Genomic DNA, 23,252 nt, shown 5'->3' with positions numbered 1-23,252 from the left:
GGTTGCAGTGGTGGTGATGGTGGTGGTGTTGGTGGTGATGGTGGTGGTTGTAGTGGTGGTGATGGTGGTGGTGGTGATGGTGGTGGTGGTGATGGTGATGATGGTGGTGCAGGTGGTGGTGGTGATGGTGATGGTTGTAGTGGTGGTGATGGTGGTGGTGTTGGTGGTGATGGTGATGGTTGTAGTGGTGGTGATGGTTGTAGTGGTGGTGATGGTTGTAGTGGTGGTGGTGATGGTGGTGGCGGTGGTGGTGGTGATGGTTGTAGTGGTGGTGGTGGTGGTGATGGTGGTGATGGTGATGGTGGTGGCGGTGGTGATGGTGATGGTTGTAGTGGTGGTGATGGTGGTGATGGTGGTGGCGGTGGTGATGGTGATGGTTGTAGTGGTGGTGGTGATGGTGATGATGGTGGTGCAGGTAGTGGTGGTGATGGTGATGGTTGTAGTGGTGGTGATGATGATGACAGTAGTGATTGAAAAGTAAACAGATGAGACTTGAGCAGCCTATGGGACAACATCAATCTGTCTTACACTTACATACTTAGGATCCTTGAAGGAAAGACAGACAACATGGGGCAGATATTATTTCACAAAATAATTCTGGGGGCAGGGGATAAGTCACAGTGGCTGGGCACATACACTGCTCTCATAGAGGACCCAAGTTCAGTTACCAGAAAAGCACTCAAAATTTAGACATCAAAGATCTCAAGCTAAATGACACGTTAAAACGCTTTCCCAATGACAAGAGAACTTACTAAGGAAACTAGAGAACACTTTAATGCATAATGACCAAAAAGAAAAAGTAAGGCCTTTGAAAAGACTAACAAAATCGGCAAGACACCTGCAAGACTCTATCGGGAGAGGAGAAAAGTAAAAATAGAAGCAGCCATCAGGATGAAGAGTGAGCTGTGACCACAGACCCTACAGACGTCAGACCAGGACCACGTCATCAACAGCTGCACAACTGTAATCTTGGTGGCTCAACACATTTGTACGGCAACGGGGCACCAGTAAGAAAGCTTCAGCCTCAGTTATTCATCTCGGGGAGCAGCAAATAAAATGTGAGCTACAGGATGCTCTAGACCGACAAGGCGGTGGATGTTGATACGGCCGGCTCGGTGCTGGTGCAGCTGAGGAGCAGGGGAAGCACAGAAAACTGACCGCAGAGGGTCTACGCTGCCTTGAACGGGGACAGCGCCCACAGGTTCATAGATCTGAGTGTTGATCACAGTATGGGAAGGAGCAGGAGGTCCAACCTTGACAGAGGAGGTGTGTGACTGGATGTGGGCTTTGAGGTTTCCAGAGCCCTTGTCAGGCCCAGACCTCAGCTTTCCCTCTGTGCCTCTCACCTGCAGATAAGACTTAAACTCTCAGCTACTGCTCTAGGTCCGTGCCTCCGTGGCTGCCACCACACTCCCAGCCAAGGGGGAAACGGGCTCACGCTCTGAAACTGTAAGCCAGCCCCAGGTAAGTGCTTCGTTTTATGAATTACCTCTCAGTCATGGCATCTTCTCACGGCACTAGAACAGTAGCTAAAAGAGTCACTCAGAATCCACCGGGATGACAGCAAAGTTTGACTTCCGGATTGCAGCAGTCAGAGCAGGTGGATGCACACCGTCTGAGCGTCTCTCACCTTCACAACACTCAACACTCACGTTTCAATGAATATAAGCTTAACTCAATGAGATTGATTGATTTTTTTTTTTAGTCAGAAAAACTGAAGTATTTTTATTTGGGATTATTCTGCATATTATATAGAAAACTAAAACAAAAATACAAAAAAAAAAAAACCCACTAACTTTGAAAATTACTTCAGTTCCTTTATACGTAGCAGCAGGATAAACACAGATAGTGAACCGGGCTAGATGCTGTAAACACTGAAGCTCCCAAAGACTAGGTCCTTCATGACAGCTGGCACTTCTTAAGAAACAGCTGCACTGCAGTGGGCGCCAGCAAACCAGAGGTCAAACGCGGACTGCAGGCATACACGAGCTCTGCGACCTTAAGAAAATCAGTGAATTCCAGGTTTCTCCATCAACTCCCGGGCTGATGTGAAAAGGGGCATTAAAACTATTCGTCAGCAATGGGGATACAGGACTCAGTGGCAGAGCACTTGTGCAGCAGGTGCACAGTTTGAAATCCCAGGAGCACATGCACACGAACAGCAGAAAACTTAGTGTGGCCCAGATGGACCAGAAAGAAGGGTCCCAGGAAACTGAAAACAGACCCACTGTGCAGTCTAGCTCCATCACTTCTGGGTATACAGCCAAAGAAACCAAAGTCAGCACAGACAGAGCCACCAGCATGGTCACGCTTACTCAGAGGATGGAGCCAGACTAGATGTAAAAACAAAACGGGGAAAGCAGTGCATATATGTGCAATGTGAGTTTAGCCACATGCCTTCTCTCCTATGTGGAATCATATGCTTCTCCTACCCAGATAAAAGAGAAACGATTAATGTGGGGGAGGGGAAGGTCAGAAGAAAAGACAGTAATTCTCGCACATAGAACACACACAAGGCAGAGGGAAGCTCCCTGTGAGCAGGGAGGAGGAACAAGAGAGTGAGGGGGGCCAATGTGAACGGAGTCCATTGGTAGCGTGTGTCTGCAGCTTCACCACAAAGTCCATTATTTTTTACACCAGCTAAAATATCAAGGTAAGAAGAATAAACTGACAATGAATCTGTGGACGTACCCCACAGCTATCGGCTCAACAGGCCAGTTAAATGGTGAAACAGAGGCCATAAACACAGCAGAGGGTAAACTGGACAGAAAGCAAGGGCAGTGGCAGCTTCTAGCCAATTTTCTCTGGGGCAGAGTAGACAAAGGCAGCCTAACACCACCTTCCCTCTGTGAGCAGCTCGTGCAGAGGGCCCACACCTGACCTTTCAGAAAACCCATACTTTCATCCTGATGGTGTTATGGTTGTGGTAAGAGACATCTCAGCTGTGGCCCCAACAAGTGTCTCAGCCTTGTATGTACACTGAGACAGCAGCACCCTCAGGGATGCCCCACAAGTGGCTGCTGTCATGTTTGGCTGTAGTTCCTGGCAAGTGGCCTCAACTTTTAGCTTGTTGCCTAGACTAACACTCTCTTCCTTGGCTAAGAACAGAAAAGGGGACCACATGTCTAGCTAACACACTGAGAGCCTTTACACAGTTCCCCTGGGATACAATGAGCCTTCCAGTGTGGACCATTGAATTCCAGCATCCCAGTGACCCGCTGCTGTGCAAAGTGCTCTATTCCCTGTTAGCCTTTTTAGGGATTTGGCTTCAAAGGACACAAGCGGCGACAAGTCCCCACAGCGCCCAGCAGCAGAGAGCAGGCTGCAGTATCCTCAGTGCCCAGGCTGATGTTCAATAGAGTTCCAGGGAACCATCCACTAGGCATGACAGAGCATTCAAATGGCACACAAGAGTATAAACATCTAAAGCATGACCACAATGGAAGGCCTGAACCAGGAAAGCCAGGCATCTTCATCCTAGTGTTAGGGCCCCTAGTAGGGCACCTTAAAATCAGCTCTCACTCCCAGCTCAGTGAGGCGTGTCATCTAATGGAGACTTAACCAAAAGGATATGGGGTTCCCACGGAGAAGACGAATCAAGCAGTGGAGAAGGAAGTGGTGCTGGCCACTGGAGTGGCTGTGCTGAAGGCAAGCGCGCTGAGGACGGTGATTCTGACAGAGGCCTCTAGTCAGGCGCTCAGTGTGTACAAGGATACAAAGGAAACAGATTCCAAGGGGTAAAGGGGAATGAGACAGCAGAAGACACGGGCAGAGAGCCGGGAAGTTATACTCCATCTGGAAGGGACCCATCGATGCGGTTGTAAAGAAGTGAGGCCATAATCGAATCAGCATGGAAGAGACCATTTAACAGCTCAAAGGGGAGAAGACTGGAAGGGGCCAAGAGTAGGGACAGAGAACTGAGCGGAAGTAACCCATTCGGGAGGGCTTGCCCAGGGCAGCAGCAGCAGCAGCAGCTCTGTAGCGTGGAAAGAAGCAACAGGTCACAAGGGAGACTCAGGAATCCCTAGTACAGTGGAGGTGAGAGGACAGTGGACTCAAACCTGAGCAGGTACATCTGCTCTGTGCAAAGCAACAGGTCAACCTCCATCTGAAAGTATAAAAAAATGCCACACCAATTCTTACTTACATTTGCAGGAACAAAAGCAGGGGTCACTTCAGAAAACCTAGAGACAGATCTCAGAAAAATTTCAATGCCAAACTCACCAAGAAATCTTCTCCAGCACACATTGAAGACAAATAATCAACTAACACAAAAGGGAATTTGCTAACAAGAGCGCCATCTACTGCTTCATAGGGATAGCGCAGCAAAAAAAATGCCACAAACAAAAAGGTGGACAGAGGCCCAAAGTCTCTGACCAGTTCACGGGTATGTATTCACAAAACGTCTCGGAGGCCCTCTGAAAAGAGGGGTTAAGTTAGCACTTTCAATAGCATCCAAACGCTTTCCTTTACTTGTTTCTCCTAAAACCATCAACCCAGTGGGAAGTGTGTCTGAATACACAAAGCTTACCTGCCATCATGGCTACCAGGCTGGCTTTGTAGACATTGGTGAGAGAGCCAAGTTCTCCAGTAGCTAAGATGGTTTTGAGATGGGCCTCCCCACAGGCCTTTCGAAACTGAGTGATCTCATCGTAGAGGGCTGCAGAGGAAAACCATTGAGGCGGTTACAAAGCAGGCAAGGGGACGGGGGACAGGGGACGGGGGACGGGGGGTAGGGGATGGGGGACGGGGATATGGTGACTCTTTAGAGCCAGGAGAACCCATTTCCGATTTAGGAAACATAGAACATTTGTCACTTACTAAACATCACCCCAATTTACTATCGCCTAGAGCATTTTGCAGCAGCTCACATCCCGCTGCGAGGAATGCCTGGTTTGCCACCATAAAACTGTTCCTAAGCCCCGGGCCTGGGGTCAAGGGTCATAAAGCCTCTTAAATGCCATTATAAAGACACATAGATTATAAATAATTTCTCCTTTTTCCATGTGATTCTGACCTGAGGGAGACGATAAAAGCACATTTCTCTGCCATATACACAGCATACAGTTGCTATACCAGAAGGAAAAGAAATCTCTGGTTCCTATTCATCCTTCTACTCAGAGGGAGCAGGTTCTCTCGTTAGCATACAAAGCAGATCTTTCCTGAGAGATGAGCGATACACAGGCTGCTGCCACTACTGAAGGGAGCACATGAGCACATACCTACAAGGAAGTGACAGGCCTGGCACCAGGGTGAGGGAAGCTCATGGTACAGGTGTGTGCTGAGGTGGCTGTCAATCACCTAACCCTTAGATCTCTTCCAGAGCTCCCAACAGTACCTGGGAACAGCCCGATAGGTAGACTAGACAGAGACAAGTAGACAAAACAGCCAAAGATGTGCGTATCTACATATGACAAAATAAAACTGAAGAGAGCAGCTCAAGGCAAGCCACACAGCTCGAGGAAACCAAAGCAAGTGAAAACCGAAGAGCAAACAAAACACAAACAAAATACACACAAAGTAAAAAAACACGTAAAACAAAGAATAAAAATATTAGTAAAGAAGCAAAAATGTTAGTAGACAAAACCAATGTGTTTCAGAAGCTACTTAAGAGTCAAGGCCATCTGAAGTTCGAAACTTAGGAAACAGAAAATCTACCAGGGCGACCAAGGTGATCTGTGCATATGTCGTAGGGGAAGCTGTTTTACACACAGACTGAAGCAAGTAACAAAGGATGTCTAGTAGGAATGAAGGATTGTCATCACCAGATTGTCCCCACAAAAGCTCGGAGGTGAGAGCACTGTCTACCTCCCTCCCCCTGCCCACCTAACCTCACTTGTGGGAAAGCCTTTTGACCTAAGTGCCCACCATGACACTAGAGTGTCTTAAATCATAACCCCCAACCATGCAGTAACAATTTACATCCTTTCCACTCAGAAAGGTGACACTAGAGTAGAAGGATCTTTCTGAACACTGAATCTAAAGAGAACATTGTTCTTCAAGAGAAATGGACACAATGACTTGTGGTCTAAAAACCCAAGAATGCTAACCGGGTTAACCTGTGACTTAAACTTCTATGGTAAGCAAGTAACAGCAGGCTCCGGGCTCCACAGCCCGACAGAGGTGGGCTGAAGACTGTAGCTGCATCACTTCCTGTAGGACTTAGACAACATTGTGTCCAGTCTTGGTCCTATCCTTAGAGAGTACTATGTTCCTTATAGTTATTATGAAGATTAAACAGTGTGTGTGCGTGTGTGTGTGTGTGTGTGTGTGTGTGTGTGGTGTGAAGTTGTGTGTGTGGTGTGAAGTTTAGTATTGTAGCATGTTGGTGAAATAAGTTTCCATCTTATGATGTCTGATAAAAATCAAATCCTATCTCCCAGCCTAACCCATTCCCCTGAAGAGACAAAGAATTCTGCTGTATGGATAAAAATCTTTAAAAATATTTAACCACAGCTTTTGTTACAATGAACTTTGATCTGAATAACAAATTCTTAAACCATTGATTAGGATCGTGTTTATGGAAAAAAACCACTACAATTCTTTGAATAACCATTGGACTTATTTACCTGTTGTAAACAAACCAGAAAACCTAGATGGACTTTATGGCCACCAACTGGAGGGTGCTGGAGAATCCTGCTGTTAAGGTTACAGTTCACCATGTATGGATAGCTCTCTGCGTCCCTTTCTCAGAGGGACTTCCCTTTCTCTACCTGGCCTTGGTTGGAGAGAGTCTCTGAGAGGATGCCTGACCTTGTTTGGAGAATGACCCCATGCAGAGCTCTCTGTAAGTACTGCACTCAGGCCTGCTCTAGCCTCCCACCCACATGATAATTAGGTGCTGTGTTATGGCCAATCAGGCCTTTCCCCCTATACCCCTAAGAGCCCTATGTACTTGACTCCTGGAAAAATAAGGTAGAGCTACCTCACTGAAGCTGTCTCCCTTCTGTTATACTCATGACGCCACTTCTGCCCTCACAGGCTGGTGGTCAATGACCCCCGGGGAAAGAAAGACCCACCAGAGGGTGTGTTCTTTAAGTCATAACCCAAACAGAAGGAATGTGAAGAGGCCACCTAAACATCAGTGCCCTTCATTCTCAATGTGCAAATTTCGTACATCAATTACTAATTCTCTAGATACAAATGAGTACAACAAGCAGAAAGTGATAGATAGATAGATAGATAGATAGATAGATAGATAGATAGATAGACAGACAGACGCACCCTCCCTATGCCACTCCCCATCAGGAAAGGACAGGAGTAGAGTATGGGTCTACTGTAATTGTTACTTGACTATTTGAGAAAATGTTATGCAATGAACGAATAAGGAGAAGAGATGCTTCTTCCAATATGATTCTCCATGAGGTACGATTAATTAAAGAATAAAAAAAAAAAGTCTTAGGTTTAAAAGCATCATCCCTGTTTCCTGTGCAACATTGGAATGACCGAAGGATGACAGCTGGCCATAACTGGTGAAATATAGAGCGATCTTAAAATCGTATCACTAGTCCATAATGGGACAGATGAAAATTGTGTCTTCATATTCTAAATAAGATTGTATTTCTTAGGCTGAAGAAATGGCTCAGTGGTTAAGAGTCCTGGATGCTCTTGCAAAGGACCCAACACCCATATGGTGTCCCAGCATCCATATGGTGGTTCCCAAGCATTCATAAGAGGATCTGATGTTCTCTCCTGACCTCCATAGATGCCAGGCATGCATATAACAGACATACATGTAACCAAGATACTAATATACATTAAAATTAAAAAAATAAAGATTGTACTTCCTCAAATACTTCCAGTAGAGAGCCCAGTACACATGTACACACACACATGCACACCACAAGTGCATTCCCAAATGAAATTCATTTTCCAGAAACACCCTGAAGAACTTCCCAAGGTAACAGAGCAAGCAAACTCAGACTCTAAGAAGAGGCTGGCCCTCATCGAGTTGTTCAGTATTCACTTTACAGCTGGGTACTGAAGTCCTAACTTCCATTCCAGGGTGTGAAAACTTTAAAGGTCATTCAGGAACATAAAATACTTATTTTTTTTTTTTTACATTCTTCCATAAATTAACATTTTTGAGGGCTAAAGAGAGATAGCTCAGTTGATAAAGTGTACGCCACAGAAGCATGAGGAACTGAGTTCCAGAATACACATTAAAAAAAGAAAGAAAAAAACAAGCCATGGGTGAGGCTTTCCTTAGTAATCATCATAGCACTGGTAGAGACTAGAGGGTCCCTGGGTGGCTGCCCAACTAGCCGAGATGAATCAGCAAGACAGTGCCAGGGGGAGACTCTGTCTTAACTATAAAGTGGATGGCATCTGAAGAGATACACCTGGGACTCTGGTCTCCACATATACACACATAATTCACTCACATGTGTCCCCTAACACACACAGAGAGAGAGAGAGAGAGAGAGAGAGAGAGAGAGAGAGAGAGAGAGAGAGACAGAGAGAGACAGAGAGAGACAGAGAGAGAGAGAGAGAGAGAGACAGAGAAACAGATAGATCATGAATCCCTCTGCTGGCCCTCTGGCAGAAAAATGCACTGCAGTACTCGAGTTTATTTAATCAGGCCTTTCCAGGCCCGGTGTCTCTAATCAGTTATGTCACCTGACAGTTACTGAATACCCCCTGGCTCCATTTTTCTTCATTCCATAACCATTGTTCAAGTTCTGAGAATAGATGTAAAAGTAATTGTTTGGATGATTATGAGGGGAATCAACTAATTATGCTTCTCTCACATCCACCTTCAATAACAGGCACATGGAAAATGAAGATTAAACTCTGGTTTACTCTAAAAGCTTAAGCTCTTAGAACTGAGAGCATTGGGCTCTCCACTGACTTGGAAAGACAACTCAGAAGCTGCCTTGTGGCAGATCTCTGCAGAGATGGTGGAGATATGAGGCAGTCTCAACTACTCAAGGCCTGGAGAGCTGAGACAGGCAGGAAACTAGCATGTCATAGCAGGTGTGAGACACCCTTGAAGGACGAGGAGGGACTGAGTGGAGAGTCATGGGCACTCTACCTAGTGCGAGCTGGGAACTCAGGTAGGATTTGTTGACTTTGGTCAGCAGTATTAGGCCAGGGAGATGTACAAAGAGCTTCAAAAATGTTATATACAATGGAACTGACCATGTGAACACTGACCAAACAGATAACCATACTGAAGTTTATGGGATCTAGGTTTCTTGTAACATGAAAGGACATAAATATGGGAGGGGCTGTGTGTGAGGATAATACCTCAGGTATAGATCATAATAGATTATCTGTGAACTAAAGGCCTCTAAGATAGATAGACGGATGGATGGATGGATGGATGGATGGATGGATGGATGGACATAGGAATAGGCAGGCAGGCAGACATGACTGCTATAGATATCTGTTCATGAATATTGTGTCTATGAATATATTCATACAGTTACTAGATCTGGCAACTGAGTGCACACAGAACAAAAGTATCTTAACAGTGGTGAGTGTATCTGGTCCCCAGATAAAAGAACACGAGCTCCTTGGAAAACAACTATTTCCAGGCTAAAGGCTTTAAAGAAAGTCAAAGATGAGCCTGAATCATCTTTTATAACATAAACAAGAAGTTCCGAAGAAGAGAGGAACATTGAAAGGACACAGAAACCAGTTTGAAGTAGCTTCCACTGCCAAATATCAGACAGCTTGAGTATGGAAGTGATAACGGCATTATGGCAGGGAAATGGGAAGAAGACAGTGGGAGGAGGGAGAGAGGGATGGAGGAGAGTGCAGGGGAGGAGGTCACCTGGGTGTCTGCAGTCATACCTATGTTCTGAGAGCAGAAGAGAGACCGAGGGAGGGAGTAGCCAATGAGGGCTCACTGTGCGTGAATATAGAATATACGTGTTATGACAATGTCATAGTTGATGCTCAGCATTATATATGTCAATTAAAAACATTTTTAAAACAAAAGAGGTTTAAAAACGATAGTAAAAGATTACTGCTAGTAAAAGCTAGTTCAAAAGGAATCTTTGAGCTCTTACGAAAAGGAAGGAGAGAAGGGACAGGAAGGGGAACAGAAACCAAGGCAGGGAGGGAGGGAAGCAGGCAGGAGGAAGGCAAGTGTAGAAGGAACGGCACAACTGGGGAATTGCCGTTTGGTGACAACTACTAGAATAATAACTGAATAATTATCAATGGATGGTAACATACTGGATAAAAGCTGGATTAGAGGTAGAATATTAACATAGGCTGAGATGAAATCTATTCGTCATCTACATTTACTTATTAAAAAGAAAAATGCTCATTTATGATGTAGAAACTTGGCAGAAGTTGTCCTAGCTCTGGAAAACTTAACATCCTCAAGAACTAGACAGATCAATATCTTGTGACTCTCAGAAAAGAGAGAAAATCTCCAGCACTTACTCCTGAATACATAACTTGAACCTAATAAGAAAAAAAAAAAAACACCATGCCGGGCGGTGGTGGCGCACTCCTTTAATCCCAGCACTTGGGAGGCAGAGGCAGGCGGATTTCCGAGTTCAAGTCCAGTCTGGTCTACAGAGTGAGTTCCAGGACAGCCAGGACTACACAGAGAAACCCTGTCTCGAAAAACAAAAACAAACAAACAAAAAAACCAAACCAAAACAAACAAGCAAACAAAAAAAACAAAGGAAAAAACACCAAGCAAGTCTGACTTCGGGGTGTATGTGTTTGAAAGAGTCTCATGTAGCCCAGGCTGACCTCCAATTTGTTTATATAGCTGAGGATGTCCTTGAACTCCCAATCCTTCTGCCAACCACCTCCCATGGGCTGCAACTGCAGGGACTAATCACCATGTTTTATGAGATACCAGGCTCAAAGCAAGGGCTTTATACATGCTAGACAACCATTTTACCAACTGAGCTACATCTGGAGCCCCTGAAATACAGCTTGTAAATTACTAATAACAGGCCTGGACTCCTTAAAACCAAGAAAAAGCTGGGGTGGGGGCTGTCCCACAATAAAGAAAACCAAAAGAAAGATGCAATGACTGATGTAGACCTAACTATGCCACTGGGTGCCTGAAAAATCTGAACAGAGCCCGTGCATCTAATGTCAGACATGAAAGAGTGCTCTGGTGTGGTGTGACCTTGCCATCACTTCTTGAGAATACACAGTAAAGTATTTAAGGGTAATAAGTCAACAGGCATATAAATTTGTCTCAAATACTTCATAAAAATACTTAATACACACACACACACACACACACACACACACACACACACACACACGTAAAAAAAGAAAGCAAAACAAAAAAGCCAAAAAACCAAGAAGACTGAGAACAGGAGATGCTGGCTGATGTGTCCACTTGAGCTCTAAACACTACTTTTGTGATTTTTCTATATAGTTTAATAAAATTACTCAAAACTAAAACTTAACACAGTGTATTTGGTATTTTTTATGGCTTGTATAGAACCTAAGTATTATTCTTACAGGAAGGCTTTTGTGACCATCAACTAATCTATGGTGCTGAAAGTTTTTAAACATTGCTTTATATGGGACATATTTTATAATCTGCATATATATGTATGTATATACATGCATATATATACGTACATATATACAGAGACAGATGATAAATAGATAGATAGATAGATATAATGTCTATGACACATATTTTAATGGCTATACAATCTTCCATTATACAGATGTAAAATTTTCCTCAATCATTCCCCTGTCCTCAGAAGCCCAGGGTTCCAGGTTTTTGGCCGTGAAAAGCAATCCTTCAGTGATGTCCCTACAGTAAGGTCTTTGCACACCTCGTCATGGTATCCCCTAGAGTCTTTATTATTTTGTTCTGCTCATACACTTCCAAGTAAAATATGTTCATTGTTAAAAATTCAAACATTACAAAACTGAGAATTCCTCATTTAAAGAGAAAAGAAGAAAGAACTATTCTTGCCACGTACCAGAAAAATAATAATTTGGAAGGCCATTATAAAAGATGACTGACAAATGAAAATGGAATTCAAACACTCCGACTGCAAATTAGTCAGAATAATGCAAAATTTAACAAAACACATATACCAGAAGCGCTGGCAGAGTGATGTCACATAAAACCCCATAAGAAATGTTCTGACTTATAATGAGGCCTTCAGGATTTTGAAGGGGGTGTACCAGAAGCCCAAGATATATAACACTGCGGGTACTTAATCAATATTGTCGCACAACTCACGGGAGTTGTCTGCAGCCTGTCCCTGCACTCCCTCCCACCTCCACCACACTGATGAGATGTGGAAGTCAGAACCCAACCTCTGCCCATCATTCCTGGTCCAGGAACAGGTGAGGCTGTGTGGGCAAAGTCAGAATCAGAGGCCAGTGTGCACCAACACACAGTCAGAGTCAGAGGCCTGCCTCTGTGCATCAACATACAGTTAGTCAGAGGCCTGCCTCTGTGCATCCATAGCTTGGGTCCAGGGGTAGACAGAAGGCAGAGAGTCAGGCTGCAATGCAACTTTGTTTTTGTTTTTTTTTCTTTCTTACATCTATTTTTCAAACCGATAAATAAAAATACAAAAACTGTACCAGTTAATGGGGTGTCATGAGATATTTCGATGTATGCATGTTTTGTTTGATATTTATGTCAATGCAGACATATCTATGTCCTCAGACACTTGTCATTTCTTTGCAGGGAGAACACTGGAAATGTTTTTCTTTTAGCTTTTGGAGATGTAGTACATAAATGCTGTCTGCAGGCTCCCTACCATGCACTAGCTTCCTCAGCTTCCAGCTCTTAACTCCCTAACCACTGATGGACCTTTCCTTCAGCCTGATGACAGACTATTTTGGCAATGCAGCTCCCCCTGCCCTGGCCCCGCCACCAGGAACTATGGCATTCTCTTTCCTATTGTCAATCTTCCAGCAGCTGGGAATGCACAGCATTTTCTCAAAAGGCATAGCTCAAACTGTAGAAAGCAACCCTAGTGTAGCCTGCACATGTAAAACCGCGATTTGGGTAAGACCCCAAGTCTTAGATGGCGTGAATCCTGCCTAAAAGTCATAAAGCAGTGTCTTTTTGTTTCCTGCTATTCAAAGGCAGTTTAAAAAATAATTGCTGCTGAACATATCTAAGCAATTATTTTTGAGTGCCAGGGAGATGTTCAACACTGCATAAAAATGCCCAGAAAATAATGCTTAAGATAATTATATGTACAGTAAAACACTCAATATAAAACTGCACAGCAACCTTTCATACCAAAAAAGTCACAGAATGTTCAAGAACATGGTTTCATTCGCCAGAGCAATTAATTAAACTTGGAAGGGTAAAATGGAGATGGGCTTAATAAATCACCCAGCAGTAAAAGAACCCAGAAGAAATAAAACACACACATTTTTACCAACACTATTGAGGTGCCGAAGAATCATAGCGTAAAAACAAAAGGCATAAAAGCATCTGGCTCTTGTATCTCCCGACTCTCTCTGTTGTAAACAACCTGGGAGCAGAGAAACTACAGGTTATGGATTATGTGATTCTACTCCTAAGAAGTATCTATAAATTTAGAAATAGCTTTTCTGATGAGCTATTATTATTAATAGCTCTATAAAGGAAACAAGAATAAGTTCTTTTCAGGGATTCCCATTCTTCTGTGAAAACATAAAAATAAGTAAATAACAAAAAGCAGATTGATTACTGACCAGATGTCAGGTCCCTAGCATCCAGTTCAGATGAGGAAAGGAAAGACACACTGGCTGTACCTTGGAATTTCATTCTCTCGCAGTGAACCAGACAGTGTTAGGTGTGCGTGCTACAAACTAAGCTTACAGAACAACGATGAGCAACTGAACAGTGTGGAGAGGACAAGGACGTGGCCACAGGAGACAGACAACACTCACAACTGCTTCACTGAACACACTGCACCAGAAAAAGTCAGTGTTTGAACCTCCCAGGAGCCCTGTCCATTGGTATCCCGTGGACACTTGGTCCCCAGGCCCAGTGAAGGCAGCTCCAGAGGTAGGCTCACAGAAGTAGAGTAACAAGTAAGGTCCAGATTGGAGAACTGCTGCGGGCCACTGGTAAATACTGTAGGCATCTCTGTGAGGCAGAAATGAGACCACCGCCCCTATGTATGTTAGCTACAGATGGCATGCAGTTATCAAAGTCTGCTCACAGAGCATACTGATGATGAGACCCGTGTGCCAAAACCTTTCTCAGAAAAGCAAACTAAAAGGTGTCAGCATCAGCACTACCATAAAACACACATATACACGCACATGCCCATGTACACACGCACGTGCACACATGCACACACAAACACACACCCCATAGTAGTACGTGAACCATAGTACAGGAATACTACTGACACTAAGAAAGCCAGAGACCTCAATAGATTCTCGTAGAAGCCTCTCACTCTGATCATATCCAAGGCCAGGAATGTGTGGGAAGAGAGCTGGATGAAGAACCTAGGAAATACTTGTCAGGTAATTCTGAGAGCCAACAATACCATCTTCACTCTGTCTCAGGTGACAAACAGATATACATCCGTCTGCATGAACAGGAGCCAGTGAATTAATGTCAGGACAGTGCAGTATGAATGAGCTAAACATGGCTGACAGGAAAAGGCTTATCAGAAAAGGACCAGCCTACAAGGACTGAACAAACGGCGCTATAGAAACAGAGTCTACAGCAGTCCATGGTGCTCAAGATAGGGTGTGTTACCTCAGGGATTCAGTAGCTCCTCAACACCTCACCACACTCAAGATAACAGGACCACCAACAGAAGTATCCTGAATAATCAAGAATGCATTAAATCTAACTACGGCTTTTTTAAGTTAATGGAGGATAGGTAACTATTTTAATGCATGTCTTTGTCTTGTGGCTAGATTCCCTGATATCAAAAGGACTCTGATTCTGAGTCTCTGGTTCTCTGAAAATGGTGATGAGCAATGGAGATGAGTGGGAATGTAGACAGGAGTCGAGAACACACAGATGGATCAAGGAGATGAGGATGCTGGTACCCAGTGTTCACACACGTACCAAGCAAATGAGGATGCTGGTGCCCAGAGCTCACACATATATCAAGCAGATGAGGATGCTGGTGCCCAGAGCTCACACACATACCAAACAGATATTGGTGCCCAGAGCTCGGGAAGCTGACATGGGAGACAACATAGCAGAATTTCATTCTCTAAGAATGAGAAGTGATGCCAGGACAGAACCCCTGAGGGAAGGCAGGGGACATTCAGGAACTTGGCACTAAGAAAAGAGGACACTGAGAAGTTAGATGGAACCTCAGGAATGTGAGATACAGTCATGACCAAGTGTTCTATGAGTAAAGGGAAGTTCACCAAGTCAAACACTGAACAGAACCGAGTAACAAACAAAGGAAGAATACCGGGGCCCAGGGAAATGAGAGGCCATTGTCCTCTGGCTTAGAGCCTACCCAAAGAGAGGCATGGGTTGTTTAAGGATTTCAGCGGTGATAAGGATAAAAGGGAGATGTAGCCATTAATGAAGGGGAATGCTGACTTCAAACAGAAACATTTAAAGGTGAGAACAGAGAGGGAGAGGCTGGAGACAGGAGAGAGAAGAGGATGATGCAGAGTAAGCACCTGAGCATGCAAGGGGTGGGGGCCATGCAGCAAGGACCGAGAGCCACGCAGCAAAGACTGCAGGTCTGAGGTCACAAGGACTATGCAAGAGGCAGACATCTGACAAAGTAGAGACATGAAACAGTCCCTCAAAGGGAAATGGAAGATGAGGTTGGGGAGATGGCTCAATGGTTAAGAGCACTGGATACTCTTATGAAAGATCTGACTTCTATTCCCTGCAGAAACATGGTGGCTCACAACCATCTGTAACTCTAGTTCCAGGAGACCTTCTTCTGGCCTCCTTGGGCACCAGGACTGTAGGATAAATACAAATACAAAAACATTGATATGGATTTTTAAAAAAAAATAAAATAAAAAGAACTCGAAGATAAGAATGGGGATGTGGTAGTTTAAATGAAAATGGCCCCCATGGATTCATATATCCAAATGCTAAGAGACAGGCACTATTTGAAAGGATCAAGAGGTGTGGCTTTATTGGGATAGGTGTGGCCTTGCTGGAGAAAATGTGTCACTAGGGGTGGGCTCTGAGGTTTTAAAAGTTCCATACATGTACAGTGGCTCTGCCTTCGGCTGCCTGTGGTTCTAGATGTAATCCTCCTGGCACCATGGCCATCTGCACACCACCATTCGTCCAGCCATGATGAACTAAACTTCTGAAACTGGAAGCCAGCTTTTGTTTACAAGAGTTGCTGTGGTCATAGTGTCTCTTCACAGCAATATGACTAAGCCAGGGAGCTCATATCCAGTCTCCTCACAGAGCCTGGAGCAAGCAACATGGATTCATATGCTTCTGGGCTGTGGGTCGTGGTCAGGAGGCATGCGACACACATAGGTCTACTTCCGATGTGCTTTTCAAAGTGGAACAGGCACTCTTTACTGCCCACTGGCTGGGAATTAGAATCACTCTAGAAACAAACATCTGGGCACACGTGTGAGAGAACCTTGACACTGGGTTACTGAAGGGAGATCCACCTTGAATGTGGGGAACAGGAGCCCTCCTCTGGGGTGAGCTGGACACTGCAGTCATCTCCCCCTGAATCTTGACTTTAGATTTTACCGTGATTTCTCTGTCATGATGAGCCAAGAGAGACCCTTTCTTCCTTAAAAGTCTTTCCCTGGATATCGGGCTGCAGTGATGAGAAAAGCAAATACTCTCCAAAGTCACTCACAAAACTCATGGAGGGAGGGAGGGTCCCAAGGCAGGAAATGTAGCAGCCTGCTGGGCACGCCCACCAACGCATCCCACAGAAATAATAAGAGGCTCTTAATCAGTAAGGCCTTAAATAAAAACAGGACACTGAATAACACAATGTATAATCAAGCTGAGAATCAAAATTAAGACAAATTACTGCAGTGGGGAAAGGCTTAAGTCACTGCTGGCTTCTATTTAGAAATAAATTTCTAGCATTAAATGTTCCTTTTCGATTTGGTTTGGGTCAAGAGGTTATTAACACCATAAAAATAAGTTAATGGAAAAGTATGGTGTAGGACAAAAATGTGTTACTATATTTTGTGAAAATGCCTACTTTGGGGAAATTATTATCTCAAAAACAGCCATTCCTAATTCTGTTAAGGACAGCCAATTACATCAAAACCCATCTCCTATTGGATTTTATTTTTCAATTAATAGAGCTTGAGAGACAAGAAAACAAGTTATAATATAAACTGCATGTCTATGTCTTCGACTGCTTGGAAAAGACATAAAGAAAGTGCATCTGGATTTATTTAAAATATGCATATTTACATTATCCACAACTCTGAAATTCTAACTGAAATTTGTGACCAAAAGCACATATGCAGAATACACAGGAACAAGAATATATATAAAAGTATGACTTTCAAGAAAGATTAAGGACGCCAAGAGCACACACGAGTAACAATACAAAATGAGCACAAGAAAGCTATTTGGAGCTGTCAAGAACGGCAGTATACACAGGAAAGGGGAGGAAATGGGAGACCACCATGAAATGCCGCTAACTCTCCATGCTGAAAAGCATGCAGCTTCACTTGCAGCCAGTGATGGCGCCCATGTAAGTGACTTAGTTCAAGACCGCAGGATGCACTCAACAGGATACAGAGGTTTTCGGATGGGGCCGAGCCTTCTTTCCTTCCCCTGGGGAGGATGTGTGAAGGCTGGATCTTCAAAAGCCACCTTAGACAACAGAGTGTCCCTGCTGTGGTGGTAGATGGACACACTCCAGAATTGGAAGGTGGAATCGGTCCAGGTCTCTAGCACATCTCTAAGGACTTCCCTCAGAGTGCCCTGTAACTAGACTATGGACTGAATTTTTGTTAAGTTGTAACTAAACAGAAACAGTTCACAGGAGCCAAACCGTGGAATAGGTTTGACAGAAAAAGGTTTACAGATACACACTATCAAGTCTTTTCTCTTACACCTAGTTTCAATCTCTGCAGTCTCAGTTAACAGAGATCAACTTAAGGTCTGAAAGTACTAAATGGAAGGTTCCGGAAATAAACTATCCATAGGTTTTACAAGGCAGCTGTGGTGAAATCTTGTGCTGTCCACACTGTTACTGAGTCACTAAAGGCATCACAGTTATCAGATTGATACATCTCAGCTAACAGTGATACACAGTGGCCAGAAAGATGGCTCTCAGGTTAAGAACGCCAACAGCCAAGCTTGGTCACCTGAGTTTAATTCCCAGGACACACATGGAGGAAGGAGACCAACTCCCAAAAGTTGTCCTCTGACCTCCACAGCCAAGCCCTGGCATGTATAAGTCCCTCCCTCCATGTACACACAAATAAACAAATTAGGTGATCCACTGACCCTCCATACTTAAAAATATATTTTATAAGTAATATATTTTACTTGATGTGTATATCTATCAAGAAATAACATGTCACCTTGGCATTAACTTAGTTTCATCTAAACTGTTAAATCACTTGCCACGGTGGCTTTTTTCAGAGAGCACTGTGTTTATTTTAGTTACTAATGTCCTCATTTTGGGATATAAGATATATTTAGGAATAGGTGAAGTTCACTTGATTGTTTCAGACCTCGCTGTAAGCAGCATCGTGCTACTGGAATGGGCATTATCTTAGAACAGCCTGGCATGACGGTGAGACACTGGCCCTCCAGACGAGCATGCAATAGCATTTAAGGGAGCAAAAATGCACTTAATAAGCTTAATAACAGCACACGTCCTCAAAGTCCACAAAGATTAATGTGAGAGAGGGTGACTTCCTCCAACATCCTAGAGCAAACCTTGCTCAGAGGCCTTGCCTGGAGTGATTTATGCGCCGAATAATGAAACAGTACAGAGGCATAGGAACTCTTCTAAAAGAGAAGCAAATTCATAATTTTTAAACTGGATTTACTGCACAGGCTGACTGTGCACCTAGCTACACAGAGGAGGGTAACCTGTTCCCGCAGATAGAGAAGGGCCTAGACTTATAAGGGAATGAGGAGGAGCGCTCTTAGCCATGCTTCCTCTGACCACTGACTTGTGACCTGGAACTTGATTCCTAAGTCATGCTGTGTCCCTTTCAGATCCCCACATGAACCACCAGAAAGGGCTGGGTCTCCCTGGGAGCAAGGAGCTGCACCCACCTTCCCACTGGCCAGTCAGCACCAAGGTCCTGTTAATGACGACATCGATTTCAGTAGCTCCATCCTCCACAGCCAGCCTGACCTCTTCCAACCGAGTCTTTAAATGAGTCTGTCCAGCTGGAAAGCCGGTGGCCACTGGGAGAGATTTTAAAGGAAGAAAACAGGGAGGGAGATAGCAATGGAGGGAAAAACAGGACAAATTTAAATCAGTCAGTTGGTAAGTACTGCATTTAGAGATGAGACATGAAGGGCACTTAAACACGACTCAGGCCACACAGGACAAAGTTGGAGTGGCGGACTGTGAGTGCGCATATGTTTTCCAGGAAATGATGACATGACATTCTCTCTGAAAGACCAGAGGTTACCTTGCTGCAGAGGAGTTTGCATAGCATGCTTAGTAACTATCAACTAACTAAATATGTCAGCTGACAGGAATAAAACCATTGGTGTGGTTTTGAATGACAGACACTGGAAGATTCAAGTTGGCTTTCCTGACTTACCCATTTGGCCCTGATCTGATCTCCATTTACTCATGATGGATTTAGTGAACTAGAGCAACCAGGTTGTAAGCCAGGTTCCTCCCAGTGTCTCTTAAAACAACCAGCAAGGCAGCTGAGACCAGGGAGAAGCCAGGCAGGAGGGGATGCACATGTCACTACGGGAAAGGACCAAGAACACATGAAAGAAAAAAAGAACACACACCTATGGGTTTGAAAACCAGAACTTTCTTTTTCATTCACACCATCCCCGATTCTGCACAACAGGGACCTGTTGACCTTTCCTACAGTGGTATCTCCTCGGGTCTGCTACTGTAGGCCAAACACATCGTCCTGTTATGTAAGTGACAGGCTGAATGTCCTGAGACGGTGAAAAAACTAAGGTCTACATAGGCATAGCTTCAAATATGCTGGGAGCCCTCTCAGAGAGACTATCTACAGACATGTACATGGAGAGATGGCTCAGTGGTTAAAAGCACTGGCTGCTTTTGTAAAGGACCCAACCTCGGCTGCTAGCACCCACAGGGAGGTCCTAATACCTTCTTCTGGCATCTGTGCACATTCAGAGGACTTGATACAGAACCCATGCAAGCCACAAACATGCATGCATAAAAAATAAATATTGAAAAAAAGATATAGTACATTAATGAAATAAGTAGCTGATCTTTATACACTACTCTCTTTTCTTTCTCTTTTCTTCTCTTTTGCTTTCTTTTCTTTTCTTTTCCTTTCCTTTCTTTTCAAGACATGGTCTTTCCATGTAGCCCAGGCTAGCCTTAAACTAGCAGCAATCCTCCCCTCAGCCTCCTAAGTGCTAAAACTGTAGGATGTCCCACCACACCTGGCTCAGACTGTTGATTTAAAGCACCAGGAAATTCTTGTAGCCTTTTAAAAACCAGAGTCTAATACTGTCTCCCACCATGTATCCATCCATCCATCTGTTCACCCACAGATACAAGCTTTAAAGGCTTTTTTTTTTAATAGTCAATTTTTCATTTATTTATTTAATGTGTGTGTGTGTGTGTGTGTGTGTGACACACAAGAGGTGAGAAGACAACTAGGAGGAGTTGGCTATCTCCTTCCACTGTGTAGGCTTCAGAGATCCAACTCAGGTAGCCATCCTTGGCAAGGGGCACCTTTATCTCACTAGTGGCCCTTCTGGATTTTAGGGCTCCGGTTTTTACCCTAATGTATTCTGTACTTCCTAGGTTTGTTGGGCTTGTTTTTGTTTTTTGACATCAGTTAACTTACCACCTTAAGGCTGAATGGACCACGCTCTGTTTAATACCATCCAAAGCTAACACTGTCAACAGAATAGAGTCCAGGCCACCAGCCATCAGTGTCCTGCCCAGTCTTTCTCCACGGCTGCCTGTCCACAACTGGAAACCTTTCTGTTCCTTGCTCTGCTTCTCTGCCCCCCCTATGCTAGTTCCCGTGTAACTGTGGGGAGCCAACAGAAAGCGGCTATCATCCTTGCAGCCATCTTGAGCCATATACCCTGACCAGAGACTTGATTACAATAGCCTACAACAACTGAGCACACTCTGATAACATCTTGCTTTAGATACTCAGGATCTTCCCTTGGGTATGTGAGACTTAAAGGTGTGATTTAGAGCTGAGACTTAAGGGCGTGACTTAGAGATCAGATTTAGAGATAGACCTAAGGGTGTGACGTAAGGGTGTGACTTAGAAGTGAGACATATAAAAGGCAAGAGGCAGACAGAAGAGTTCAGTACAACTTGGAGTAGGAATTAGACATTGAGGAAGAACTTGAAATTAGGTATTAGGCACTTAGCACTTGGAAGAAGTAACTTGGAACTTGGAGGCACTAGGGATTAGGAACTAGGGACTAGAAACTCAAGACTTGGGACTTAAGCTGGGCGGTGGTGGCACACGCCTTTAATCCCAGCACTTGGGAGGCAGAGACAGGCAAATTTCTGAGTTCGAGGCCAGCCTGGTCTACAAAGTGAATTCCAGGACAGCCAGGACTACACAGAGAAACCCTGTCTTGAAAAACAAAAAAAAAAAAAAAAAAAATAAAAAAAAAAAAAAAAAAAAAAAAAAGACACTTGGGACTTAGACTAGGAAGAGAGACTGAGGAATAAACGGGATTGAATCACACTCTGTCTGGTCTCCATTCTTCGTGTCTATCCTCACTCTCTCTCTTGCTGAACCCTGACCCACAGACCTGAGCAGCTTGGGGCAGTGCGGGCTCTAACAGTTTAGTCCCCAAGGCTTTTGGCAGTGCAGGTTCAAACACTGACAGAGCAGTCCTGACATTTTGGCCCCCAAACGTGGGTCAGTGCGAACCACAACATTTTGGCCCCCAAGTGTGGGCCAGAGCAGTTCTCAACATTTTTGACGCCCAACGTGGGGCAGCTCAGGAAGTAACATGTAACTATCATTCCCTGCCTTAGCAGATGTCGTCTACCCCTCACTTCTCAATGCCCAGTGTACCCATCACCTGTGCTGGGATGCATCCTCACTGTGCAGCCCCAGCCTTGGCTGAGGGAAGCATTCCCTGCTCAGTACCATATGCCACACACATGCAACAGAGTGCAGAGATGTGTGTGTGTGTGTGTGTGTGTGTGTGTGTTTGTGTGCATGATACAACTGACACTGTGACTATAAATCTGATGGTCCTCATAAGAACAGGATTTCGTTATAAACCCCAAGACATGGTTCTATACTTTTAGAACTGAATATGTCAAGGTTTAGGGTTGGTGAGTTTTGTCTGTTTTTGAGATCTGACTCAATGTTCCTCCCCCTGAGCTCCTGAAGAGATAGGACTCTACATGTGTGACATCATGCTTACACTAATATCTATATGAATTCAGTACATAAATTTAGCACACATTAAAAATCACGAATCAACACAACAAAATCTATGAAATTAATGCAATCACAGTATACATTTTTGAGGGATAATTCATGCCAACTGAGCGAAAAAAACATCAGATATGTTGAAAAGTAACAAGAGTAAAAAGTCTTACCTGATGCCACAGGGATGCTGCAGCCTGCAGCCTTCAGGGCCTTCACAGCATCACATACCCGCGCAGGATAAACACAGACTGCAGCTGTGGTGATGTCTGTGGAGGGGAAAGCACAGCAGCCTAGTTTACGGGGAGTTCGGTTCCCACACTGTGCCTTTAGTTATTATTTCTGGGACAACACTGGCAGAGAGCAAATGACAGGGACAAATGCTTGCCACACATGGTTGCAGCCAAGGGGAAAAGACAGGTGTTTGTGTTTTGTTTTATAGCCTAGGGATGGAAACCGGGGCCTTTAGCGGTCAACACCTCTCTAGCTCTAAGGTAATGTTCCAGAGACAACTGGAAAGAAAGAAAATGATCCTTTTCAAAAGCCATGGAGTTGCTTCAGTCTACTGAAAGCCCAAAGATTGTCTGTGAGCCCTGCGCCGGGCTACCTTTCCCTTCGTGCATATATAGCGCGGGCATGGCAGAACCAGGAAGCAAGTATCTATCCAGAGTATGTCTGCCTCCGAAAACTGGCTCAGCAAGTGACTATACCTGTGGCCCTGGCAATACCTCCTGGTGCCCCAGGTCTTGGTTCTCTCACTTAGAAAATAGACACAACCATCACCCCTGCCACTCCAC

At 44.3% G+C, this 23,252-nt stretch overlaps 1 protein-coding gene across 1 annotated transcript in view; it reads right to left on the bottom strand.

The window, feature by feature from the left end:
* The window catches only part of Dera (deoxyribose-phosphate aldolase), an 81,963-nt gene that overhangs the window by 34,362 nt on the left and 24,349 nt on the right, over nucleotides 1–23,252 (bottom strand). The window contains exons 4-6 of the mRNA XM_034512570.2: nucleotides 22,629–22,724; nucleotides 19,139–19,273; nucleotides 4,532–4,660 (exon numbers count right to left, since the gene is read on the bottom strand). Coding sequence (XP_034368461.1) covers nucleotides 4,532–4,660; nucleotides 19,139–19,273; nucleotides 22,629–22,724 — 360 coding nt within the window. The remainder of the gene's footprint in view (nucleotides 1–4,531; nucleotides 4,661–19,138; nucleotides 19,274–22,628; nucleotides 22,725–23,252) is intronic.

The sequence above is a fragment of the Arvicanthis niloticus genome, chromosome 9 (assembly GCF_011762505.2).
Source record: "Arvicanthis niloticus isolate mArvNil1 chromosome 9, mArvNil1.pat.X, whole genome shotgun sequence".
Classification (NCBI taxonomy): domain Eukaryota; kingdom Metazoa; phylum Chordata; class Mammalia; order Rodentia; family Muridae; genus Arvicanthis; species Arvicanthis niloticus.
Note: the sequence above shows the minus strand (reverse complement) of the source record. Positions and strands in the feature narration are given on the sequence as shown.